The 12,818-nt window shown below is 38.8% G+C and overlaps 1 protein-coding gene across 1 annotated transcript in view; it reads right to left on the bottom strand.

The window, feature by feature from the left end:
• GMDS (GDP-mannose 4,6-dehydratase) overlaps positions 1-12,818 on the bottom strand; it is a 423,906-nt gene that overhangs the window by 219,565 nt on the left and 191,523 nt on the right. Inside the window, exon 7 of the mRNA XM_086608965.1 lies at positions 10,244-10,371. Coding sequence (XP_086465091.1) covers positions 10,244-10,371 — 128 coding nt within the window. The remainder of the gene's footprint in view (positions 1-10,243; positions 10,372-12,818) is intronic.

Here is a 12,818-nt window from a genome sequence, read left to right as displayed (position 1 = left end):
TGGGGTTGAAAATGGTTGAGTTTGCCCGGCTTTGCACATGCTATTGAACAAGAGAGACTAGGCTAGGCAAACTGTGCCTAGACTGCAATCAGCTCTACAAAAAAACCTCTCACAATTTGTCCTTGCACACAGGCAACTTTTCACATGAATAGTTAGGGATCCCCTAACTTTGCTTCCTCAAATCCAATACCAGAGATCCCCGAATCCCACTGCACAACGGAAAACGTAGAAAGCGGATACACAGGCTCACTCATTTAAGACAGACCACCAAAATCCTTATTTCACTAGAAGCAGTGAAACGGCCACCAAGGCTGCCAGCACCAGGAGCTGCCCTGTACATCAGCACGACCTGCGGGAAGGACTCCCCTGCACCAGTCAGCCTTGACCTGCACCGAGAACGAAGCACTGGGAGGGTTTGAGGGAACCACCAGCTGTTTTGCACGGCCCTCACATAAGCTGCAGGCACAGGATGACGTCAGGCATCCGCTGTTTACTTCGTTCTCCAATTCCACAGCTGCAGGCAAATCCATCCTGGCCACACTGCTGAGCTGGTTGGGGATGGGGGATAAGAAAACACCGACGTTGCTCACCTACCTTGCAAATGTATCACTCCTCATACTCCTGAGGAAACAAACAACTGCTCTCGTTGCAGAAATCACATGGATTTTGAGAGGAAAAGAGAGAGGAGTCAAGCACATGACAGCAATAAGCTTTCTTCACATACTTAACCTGGTAACCAAGCCAACCATCCCCAGAGAAAGCTTAATGTCGGCCAAAGACGGCCAACTGGAAAGTTCAGCTGCTCTATCTTTGGACCATTAATGTTGGTTGTTAGGTCAAGGCTTCATCCAAAAACACCTACAGCTAAAATTCAACTACTTCTGCTAAAACTAAAAGTGGCATGTTAAGTGCACCCTGTGGGTTTGGGGAATGTTTCCCACTCAGACAAACAAAAAAAAAAAACCCCATATTCTTTTTCCATACCCTGATCAGGAAAGAACAGTCACTCTGCTGATAACCAGTCTTCTTAATAATATACAGAATATTAACAGCTAGAGCACAATAAAAGTGAGCCCTGACATTTTAATTTATCCTCTGAAATATTTCTTCTTTCGGCGGAATGACTTGAAATTGTTAGAGGGCTAAAAAGTTTAGTTCTGGGAAAGCACTGCCCACGATGTTTTACTGGCTTCGTTTCAAATGAAAACAATTACTGTATAGTGAGGATGTTACCACACAGACATAACAACACCAGTAACTATTTTCGACTTCCAGTGTAAATTGAACCATTATGGGGTTTTAAATATGTCCTCATTAAATTTTAATGATCTGTTTTAAGGGATTTTTTTTTTTCCCCTTATTAAAATTAAAACCAACTATGCTATACAGCTTTCTCAGAATATGGTGCATTACTGTAAGATTCAAATAAATCTGTGAATCATAGATTAGTTAATAAAGAGAAACGATCTGGGTTATTACAGGTGGGGCTGGTAGCAGTACTTGTTATTAATGTTGCCTAACCTTCACCAATAAAAGATGCTACTTCCCGTTCTTTAAAATGTTGCCAAATGCCATCTGACTGAAGAAAAAATGTCTAAGTTCAAAGGCACACACACCTGGTTGCTTTTTTTCTTCTTTTCTTTTTTTTTTTTTTTTTCCTCCTTATTGATGACAGGAAAAATAGCAAAGAAAGGAAGGAAAAATCTCAGTTGAAGTGATTCAGCTGATTAAATAATGTATTTAATTTATATTAACTCCTACATAAACCTCAATAATTTTTTTCCATGGACTCAGGTTTTCCCTGTTTTACAGTAAGTATTTGAAAATTTTGCACGCAGAAGGCTAGAGGATGTTTATGTGGACATTTCCATCAAATTTGCCTCAAACTTGCCCGATTCCTAAATTTTGGGTGGACTAAAAAGGAAAAAAAAAATAAATCATGGTTTACATACATTCAAGAGAGACGTGTGAGACCTTTGCTGGTAAATTTTGTGAAGATTCACTTTACAGTGAACACGCTCCAACCCATGATGGGACAGTGGTTTCCCTCCAGGCGCAGCTGCAGCCTTGAGCAGGCTGTGTGGTGTCATAGAATGGTTAGGGCTGGAAGGGACCTTCAAAGGTCATCTAGTCCAACACCCCTGCAAGGAACAGGGATATTTCCAACTAGATCAGGTTGCTCAGGGCCTCGTCCAACCTGGCCTTGAATGTCTCCAGGGATGGAGCATCCACCACCTCTCTGGGCAACCTGTTCCAGTGTTCTACAACTCTCATGGTAAAAAATTTTTTCCTAATATCCAACCTGAATCTACCTCCCTCTATTTTAAAACCATTACCCCTTGTCCTATCACAATAGGCCCTCCTGAACAGCCTCTCCCCATCTTTCTTGTAGGCCCCCTTGAGGTACTGGAAGACCGCTATAAGGTCACCCCGGAGCCTCCTCTTTTCCAGGCTGAACAGCCCCAACTCTTTCAGCCTGTCCTCATAGGAAAGGTCCCCAGGTCCACGTAATCCCATCTTCCTCATGAGATTCACCTTTTTCCCCACAGTCTCATCTGCAGTTGCCCCAAGTTAAAAATACCACAAGACTGACTGGAAGGTGGAACAGATCATTTTTTTAAAAGCCTGGTGTGTTTTAACCCTGGTGTTATATTGCCACTTGTTAATGAGCAAACATTGTCCTGCAGCGTGCACTGCATGAAATACTGCAATGATGGTTTATATATAGCATTATATAGTGTCTCTGCTGGCATCCATATGTTTTCTCCTGATCCTATCACAAGTATACGTATTGCTCCTAAACGCAGACCTTGTCATAATTTAATTGTTCTCCCACACGTTGCCAGACAGAGCGGAAAACGAGAATCCTAAGGCCACAGCGTGCATTTAAAGTTACTTCTGAAAAGCACCTTAATCGGGTGTTGCATGAGAAGAACACGTTGCAAAAGCAGAATTTGTCAGAGCACTCCTGTAGTTGCGTTAGTTGAAGAGATATTGCGTTCAAACTACAATGGCATAGTAGGTCAGTCTCAAAAATATGACAACAATACATAATTTATCAATCTGGAAACTTTATACTTGAAAGAAGCCTTAGTCTAACCTTTCCATCACTCCAGTTGAATTGTAAGACCACCGCTGTAACAAGACCACTTAGAGAACCACCGGGGTGGCCTTGATAATAATGCACATATCATTGTTGAGGCACAGGAAACTAAACCAGATGGTTTTGCTGAGGAAAGCACTTTTTTTGGCCTTCTGAAGCCTAAAAACACTAATAGGTCAAACACAGAAGTGGTGAAAAAGAAAGCTAAAGGCAAATTTATGTAAATAAAACCCAATATTTTTTACAATTACATTCCCCTCACATAAAAAATGGCTGCAAGAAAATAAAGGAGGAAATCGTGCTGTAGTTCTGAGCTAGATCAGAATAGTTTTCTGAAAGGAAAAGGTCTAACAGCAACACTCACAATAGACACTGCTGCTGGAAATCAATACCATACGATATGCATCAGATAGAACACTTACATATTGTAATTAAAACCTTTGCTTTCCTCATTTTTATGTTTTAAACATGGGGAACATTCATGTCTACTTTAAGTATGTTCCTTCTTGTTCTATCTCTTATTAGCAACCATATCAAACTTAAAGAGAAAATAGCACATACATGCACCTCTTTAAACACATGAAATTTAAAATAATTTCCCCAAAATCATCTGTGCACAAATAGAAACACATATGCATTCACACACACATATAGGTACTGGCGAGGGGTGTGTGTAAGGGCACAGGTCTAAAGCATGTTTGAATTTTCCCACTTATGCTGTAGTTGTTTAGAATCACTTTATCTGCAAACTTCAGCATTTCAGGAGGTTTATAACCAAAAACCATAAAGAACTTGGTTTTCTTTAATGCAGACATCGTCTACACGAGTGAAATAAAGATGATATTGTGTTACTCTGCTGGGAATTGCAACTATTTCTAATAGTCAAGAAGTCTAATCTAAACTACAAGCGCTGAAAGAAATATATTATAAGCTCTTTTATTGTGCAGCCTTATTTAAAAAAAAAGTAAGCGTTTATTTGGCATTGAAAAATGAAAATTTTTACTATCCCAGTTGTTCTAAAACACGTTCTCTCTTCATAAGGGAATGTTTGCCCATATTTTCAAAATCTGAAAGATATTTGAGAATCGTAGCTAGATTTTGCTGCTATAAAATCATGCCCTAACTGATATAAAACATCATTATTTAAATACCAGCATTTTATCTGCTTGCAGAGGACAATGGAGAAGAAATGTACACTGAGGAGAGCTTCGCTATATGCTTATCGTTTGTAAGAGTTCATTTTTGTACCGTTGAGAAAATATTCCAAGTCTTCAGGCCAACTCTCAAGCTCTTAACTAAAACCAGAGTTAAGAGAGTGGTTTGTGAAGCCAGAAGTCAAGTGGGATGGACCACAGACACTGAGCCCAGGGAGCCTGACGAAGCCCACCTGGACAGCAACAGAGAAAGAAATCACAGTGGGGTCTCATGGGATCCTGTTTTGATTCTGCATGAGAGAGACGCTGGAGAGATGCCTGTTTTGTGGCCAGTGACACTGTCTACCACCTCACGTCAAGCCCTGAAATCTTTTGTAGGGTTGGAACATTTCAGTTGAGGTGGAATGTGTGCAAACAATTTACTGAAACAATATTAATTTACTCTGGCAATCCACTTATCTACCTCTTTTCCCTATAGACTCAACCAGAGGGAAGACAATCCTCTTCGCTTCTTGGACTTGCTGTTCCAGCACTCTCGTTGTGTCACAAAGAAGTGGCCCTATTGTAAATGCCGGTGCCTGGGGGTCAGTGGTGGGTGAACCTCACAAAACTTTCATTTGAGCCCCGTTATCAGTGCTGTGGCCGCTTACGTCAGCTGCACTGTATTCTGAGAACTGGATCAGTCTTTGCATGAATGACGGAACATGCTACCGTGGTCGAATGTGACTGCCTTTATCCTGGACACATCACACCTCCACATGTCCAAAGTATTTACATGAGGAAAGCAAAGAAAATTCTGCCAGTGGTAAGTACATACTTCCTTTGGGAAAATGTTGCTTTCTCAAAAAGTGTTTCAGTACAAGGCTTAGTTCTACATCTTCTAAAAAGGACAACAGATTTTTAAACTATTAGGAAGAAACTAAGGCGGAATAGTCATCGTCTCTGACACACACGCTTCTAGAAAAGATATTGCTTCAGCAAGTACCTGTCAAGAGGACTTTTCTACTGAAGGTTCATTCAAGTCCTGCTGCTCTCACAATTACTTCACCTAGTTGACAACAATAAGATAAACAGTTCAGTTGATAGTCACATCAATCGGAACAGATTAGATGTAATTTTAAGATCAACTCGGCTTAATAGAGCCAATAATTATCCCAGGTCAAGCAAGCTGATGGAAAGAAAAAGTTCTTGTTTGGAAATACATAAAATACTCCTGAGTACCTGGATGGCTCAAAAATTTTTACCCTCATACTCAGAGAAGTGCAGCATTGAGGGTTTAAAACTATTTTTTGACTTTTTTTTAGAAGTGACTAACTTTGAGTGTAAAAACTAAGCAGTAAGAAGGAAAAAAACCTCTTTTACTTCAGTCCATGACAAAAGGGCAACTCTCATTTAAAAGCATGCCTTTAATTTCATAAGCCAGTCTCATAACTATACGATGTATTGATAGTGATATTATAGTATTTTATAACCAAAAATCCTCAACAAAGCAAAACTCTCAAAAGCAAATATTCTGCTGGGCTGATGAAAAGACACGTCAGAAAAAAAATGTTGAGTCTCACCAGACTCAGGTAAAATGTATCTCAAAAGACAGCACATCCTTACCACTCCAAGAAAACAACAAAACAGAATTAGAAATGCCTTGGCCAACAGTCTCGCTGGCCGAATCTGTTCTTGAGCACAAGAGTGAAGCACAATATTAAATAATTCTGTCTGGCAAGAGTTTTTATACACATATACAAGGAGGGATTTCCCACAACAGAAATGGTAGCAGCTGTCTCCAAGGGTCAGTCTCTACCTATTACAATGATGAACAGAAAAATAATGAATAAAAGACTGGGTGATGCTGACTGGAGATTTAAAAGCAGAAGGCATCATTGTAGATTAGGTTTTACTATCTCAATGTCAACACATGTAAAACAGTTTAAGACAAAAAAAAAAGACTGTGTATTTTCTTGTGCAATTTAATCGCAAAGTAAAGTATGAATCAGCACCAGTACCAAAATAAAAAAAAAAAAAAAGATGGAAAGTCTCTCTTTAAACAGTTTCTTAATGTGCTTTGTTGGACTGTACAATAACTTACTATGTTACTTATTTATAAACTCGTTTTTTTTTGCCTTTTTTTCAAACATTACTTAACTATAAATTAATAGAAGCTGATTGCCATATATTTAGAAGATCAAATGGTCCCCTGATTTCACCATGACTTTAGGCACGTGCTTAATTTTCAGCATTTGACTAGAGCTGTGATCAACTGGAGTCAATTATGACCTAATTATGAGTCCTCTGTAATTATTGCTCAAAAACTGCTGGATTTCTACTGAAGGCAATAGAAAATATTTCTGATCTGTACGAATACTTAAAGACTATTAAAACTGTTACCTTTGGCTTTTTTTTTTCTTTTTTACTTTTCTAAGATACATATTGATAGGCTTTTCCACAGCTCTCTGCACAACACTGAGGTGTGGGCAACGCAACCGCGGAAGCCAACCTGAGTATCAGCAGGTGATAAAGACAAAACTGAAGGAAAGGAAGGAAAAGCCTCAGCTGTTGAATCCTAATGCCAACTTGCTCTTTTCCCAGAGCCACTTTCTGCATGACTATGTTCTATTTGTTGGCTTTTCCTTCACGTTTTTACAAATAAACGTGTTTATTACATCGCCAAGAACAACACTTGAAGGTTTCAGTTGCAGGTACACCTTCACAAATTCCATTTACAGTATTTAGGATGTAGGAAATTAAAATTGATGGGCATTTTTTTTTATGATCTAGGTTAAATGTTTCTGAGAATCTATATTTACTTGAAATAAGACTCTTGGGTGAGCGTCTGAGGAAATTTGCATGATGCCTTGTGTTTTACAAATGGCAATTTGTAATTTACAAATTACAATAGAAATGAGTCAGACTGTTAAAGCTTGCTATTCTACTAATATTTGAAAATGCCTGGCAGGTGGTTTACTAGAACTTTCTGCAACAAATAAAAGGTATAAGTTACCCTCACAAAACAAAATAGAAGATTCATATATCAATAGTGTTGATATATTGTTTTTCCTCTTCCAAATCAGTGGCATTGATAGTCATCTCCCACGGGACTTGTGCTAGTTCACGGTACAGTAAAAATGGAGAAAAGGGGGGTAAGAGGCAGCAGCAATTTCTGCAAAAATGTTAAGAGTTACTAATGTAATTTTAGGATAAAACTAATAATCCCCTCCAAAAATTTTTGATGGCTACTTATTTCTATTTGTTCTCTTCAAACACTGAATGGAAACCTTTCTTTCTAGTGAGTTAGACTTCTTGGTTTTCATTCACCAGCACAACGTCACTGTACCTGATTTTCAGTTCCTGCAGGCGGCAGTTCAAGTCCCAGCTCTAAAACCTAATCAAACACATATTCCAACTATTCTCCTCTGATATGAACCTATGTTTAAACACCAAGCTTCTAAACCCCATGGCAGGGGGGTTGGAACTAGATGATCTTTTAAGGTCCCTTTCCAATTCTATGATTCCATGAATCACCTGCTGACAAAGTTGACCTCAACCCACAGCTAGCACTCAATCCACGCTGGCAGCCCATCCCTTGGTGGGCACCTGCATGTGTCAGCGCAGGCACGCGTCTCCGTGCTTCACTGTATACAGAAGCATTTGGCCCAAATCGCTGGGGCAGTTGGATGAATGCCTGTGATCACAGCCCAAGAGTCCTGACTTCTGCTTGTGCTTTGTAGCCACCAGACATTCTCCTCTCCAATACACACAGGATGCGATCTCTCCACGAAGTCAATGGGAGCTTGGTCATCGACTTTCATGAGATCAGGAATTGACCCATAACGTCTTATAAAGCAACAAAAAGAAATGTATTTATGGTTTTATTATTATCCCTAATAAGGAAATAAGGAGAAAGAAAACACAGTACATGGTCTAGTCTACACGCACATGTGTTACTTGTATTAATATCAGTGGGATTTAAAAGTACATATGGAGAGGATAAGATATATCCCTATGTGTTCAGCCATATACTTAAGGAAGCTCCCCAAATGCTTGTAAATACAATTATGCTTTCTAACATACTATGTATTTATTTGAACAACGTTAAATCTCTAAGCCCTACTTTCCAGTCCATTAAAGCCTCACATAATTGTTTATTTCCAGTTTAAAGTTACTCTCTTTTTTAGCCATTAGAAGGCTGCCTGTAACCACATTTCCACGATATTCAGGGAATTAGAGAATTGATAATAACTCTCTCATTATCCAAAGGGGTACCTCTCCGGGAAGAGAAATACTCAGGATGAACTATATTTTAGTGAGCAATTCTTTCCAGAAGATTTTGGGACAGGCCCAAAACATGTAGCTGAAAGGTCTGGAATGCTACTTACACAACAAACATGTGTTCGTGCTGTAGACCTCGGACAACTACATTCCTTCTGGAGGCCAAAGGCCTTGAAAGCTAGTCATTCTTCTGGATAGACTTGTTCTCATTTCCTTTTTAACGGTTTGAACACAAGACAAGGGTCTGACCCACTAGGCACAAGAGGGTTATTCTGGATTTCCCTTATGGAAGAAGACATCAGAATTTATCCCACGATTTACAATCTGGTGCAAGTTGTCTTGGAATGAGACAGCTGAAGCATGTATGGAATATCCAATGCCTGTTAGGGAACTATGCTCATTATGTTCACGCAACTGATCATTTTATTTGGCTTATCTTTTACTTCCTTTCAGTTGAGACTTGGTAACTGACTTCATGAACACTGTTGACTGTAGTTTTATCTATCAAAAGATGATTGGGATGGTTTAATGGATTAACTGCTTCAACTAATGTCGTAGCCATAAATATAAAAACAGTCATGGAGGCATAGTCATGACATTCATGGTGCATTTACCACCTTACATGCAAACGCAGTGCAGAACTAAAAGCCAACTTCATTTATAGCCAGCTGCCAAAAGTCACCTTCTTCCCTTACTTGATGTAACCCTTTCAATGCCAAGGTGATATGTCTGTTTACTTTTTTCAATATCATCCAGAAGAAGAGTTTATATTGTGGTATTACCGTTTTGTTTTCTTGGAGTTTCTTCTTGATCATAAACAAGACTTGAGAGCTCAGCTTTTATTTTTACCATTTAAATCTCAACTTACGATAAAAGTCCCAAATCAGACTTTTTTCTGCTGAAATACTTCTTACTTTGTAATACAGAAAAACAAAACAAGCAGTCGTCATCTTTTTAAACTACATCAATGAATGGTGAAGCCAAATCCGGTTTCCCAGCAAGGAATTATTACAAGACAGAAATAGTCCAATGACCACAGGAAATCTTTAAGCACCAAAACGGGGACAAAAGTCTCCTGGGGAAAAGACAATATTTCCTACACGGTCATTCATGTCTCCTTGTAATACAATACAGGGGTATTGTTTGTTTGTCTGCTTAAGTAGATGCACAGAATAAAATTAGAAACAAATCCTGACTATGAAAACATTTAAAACACTAGATGCAGGCACACGTGTTGCAATACCCGCCATCTCAACTATGTTGTGATGCTTCTTCCTAACGTATAACCAGCCAGACCTTTGATCATTCACACATACATTATGTTTGCCCCATTATAATAAAGGCCACCAACCTCCAGCAGGATCTTAGACATCTGGTCATATTGCATCTTGCTGCGATCTTAATATTGGTCATAAAATTTGTCAAAACAATAGGAGAAATACTCTAAAATAGATCTACTTTATAGTCAGCCCCCTCCCGCAAGGAATTCAGTCAAGGAATATAAACCCAAAGATTTGTTTTTCTGTTCAGGTCATGCCTGGGGTAGACTGCTGGGTTACTAAATTCCCTAGTCCGAAATCAAGAGCAAGACAAAGTTAACGGGCCTCAATAGGCAAAAACATCTTGAGATAGCCCTCCGTGGACCATGACCTGAAGTTACAGCAATAAGCATTATCCTCACCACGAAGACGACCCAGAAGGCAGCGTGTGGCCTACAGCTTACCTCAACGTAGTCCTTGGCATGGCCCCAGTCCCTCTTAGCATCCAGATTCCCCAGGCTGAAACAATCCAGCTGTCCAAGGTGAATCTTTGCCACCGATCGGCTAATTTTTCGAGTAACAAAGTTAGCCCCTGGAAGAGAAATAAAAGGCAGTATCAGCACAGTCACAGTTGCAGGTAACCGGCCACGAGAAACACCTTGTATAGCTCAGCACGTGACGCTTTCAGTTTTCATTCGCTCCCCTCACACCACCTAGACCTGTGCCATCTTTTATCATTCCAGCAGGCTAAGAAGCTTCCAGTGCGAGTGTCACATTAGCTGCACTTTCACAGCAAACATCTTTCTTCACTGGACTTCTTAAGCATTCCTAATTTGCTGCCTCAGTATTCAGTCCAGGCATAAAGCCAAAGAAAATCACTTGGAATGTCAGTTCTTAAACACAAAACGCAAAAGGTTACATACAGAAGACAGATATTTTAGACCACCCTCAAGTTTTTTGTTGCTGTTTCTTTTTTATTTTTCTTTTTTTTTAAAGGAATGCACATATCTAAATAAATTAGTTTATTAATAATAATAATAAAAAGATACTATTCAATTATTACATATTCTCCAAAGGACTGAAATGGTTAAATGTGTTCTACTTTTCTAGTTATTTGGGCTTCCTTGTCCCCACATTCAGTGAGGTCATCAAATTGTGATTTCGACTTTATCAGTTGAAGGCGGTATGTTATTTTATCGTAGTTCCACATTTTGTTCACTGTATTGCTTTGGAAAATGTGTGTACTCATTTCTGCTCCCTGTAGAGTTGCTTTAATATTTGTTTCTAGTTATTTTCATATCACAATTTTTAGATTATGACAGCTGTGCTTCTAAAATGTGGTCAACAGTCGCCTCAAAAGCAGAGGGATTTGAATTTAGATCATGAGTTCAGGCTAAACAAGCCCAATGGCATTTGCACACTAATGGGCCACAAAAATTAAAATTACATGCCTTTTTAATAGCTAAAAAAAATAAATGATTGAGTGGTGACAGATGATACCTCATCCAAACGGAAAGCAGGAAAGCCAGTGAAAATGACTGCACTTGTAAAAAGCTCTTAGCAAATTTCAGAAGTCCTAAGTAGTGCAGCTTGTACATTCAATGCACACATGTAGGGTTTTTTCATTATGGAACTCAGCTCTTGAGATATGCATCTCAATGTTTGTTATGTCCTGTCCAACAAACAATAGGCTGATGCAAAATTATTGAATACCATGAAGTTAGACTACTAATTTTTCCCGTAAAGTCAAGAGCACTGCAGTAACTTTTTAGGTCATCTGACTCTGCCAAAAGTAAAAAAGAAAAGAGCATACCTAAAAAAACCAAATGGAATGAAGCAATTAAATAATTCAGACCTTACCACAGGATTAAGATAGAACTTTAATTTTATGTCAACTGCTGAACTAACTGGAATTCCGGTTATTAGCGATTTAGAACATATCATCAGTTTGCGCTTGTTTTTTAAAGGATGAAAATAATATAATTTCCATACTCCCTGAAAAAGTGTTCATATATAAAGGAAACTTACAAAATAGTGTGATTTGCAAAATTTGAGAAATAAAGTATTCTGGGGAGTCTTTTTTATAGCAGTGTACCTCAAAAATTGGACAAATGAGTCAACTGCAGGATGAAAGCCCAAAGCCTTCTTCCAGACTGCACCCTGCATACTCAACAGGAGAAATCCGATTTTCCCAAAGATAAACCTTATCCCAAAGATAAACCTTATCCCAAAGATAAACCAGCACAAGCCACAGGACCGACACTGTGACTCTGCTATTGCAATTTCTGAAAGCAAAGTACTGTGGTTCCCTGTTCCTGGCTGGATGGGCTTGCAGCAGGAGTGGAGTTCTGGCTTAACAGAAACCAGTGACAGAGTCTCTTTGCCTTAGGCAGGCTGGCACTTCTCCAAAGATTGCTCCCATTTTCTATATTATCAAAGTGCTTTGAAATCTTCACACAGTTTATTGCTAATTAGTTAAAAACAGATTAAAACTATTACACAAACTTAGTAGGATTAGCTCTGAAACTTCCAAGCCTTCTGCACTGAAATAATTTCAGTTAGTATTATTCTTCAGTAAATAATAATTGAAGGAGAAACTTTTTTCCTAGGATTAAGTATATGTCTTTATGTTCCAGACTGCAACTGAGTAACAAGCAGAACTGGCCGCTTTCAACACTACATTCCCATTTACACTAAGAGCAGTGAGAATTCCAGTCATCATCCACATTAAAGCAAGTTTTACTGTCAACCTACATGACTGATGAACGTCAACTTCCATTTTGGAGCAACTACTTCCTCAGCATTAAAAAAAAAAAGCGATTTAGGTTGTGAGAGAGAGAGAGAACTTCCGTGCTATCAACTTAACTTGAAATATATGAAAGATACTGCACAAGAAAAAGCAGATTTGTCTAGCATAACACAGAAAATATTAGCAACTGTTGTCTTCTTGCAAAGTAACTGATAACTGGAGAGAAACAGTCTTCAAATATCTTCTCCAAGTAAAATCAGAATATACCTCAAAAGTCTGAAATAAGCATC

Source organism: Tauraco erythrolophus, chromosome 3 (assembly GCF_009769465.1).
Source record: "Tauraco erythrolophus isolate bTauEry1 chromosome 3, bTauEry1.pri, whole genome shotgun sequence".
NCBI lineage: Eukaryota > Metazoa > Chordata > Aves > Musophagiformes > Musophagidae > Tauraco > Tauraco erythrolophus.
Note: the sequence above shows the minus strand (reverse complement) of the source record. Positions and strands in the feature narration are given on the sequence as shown.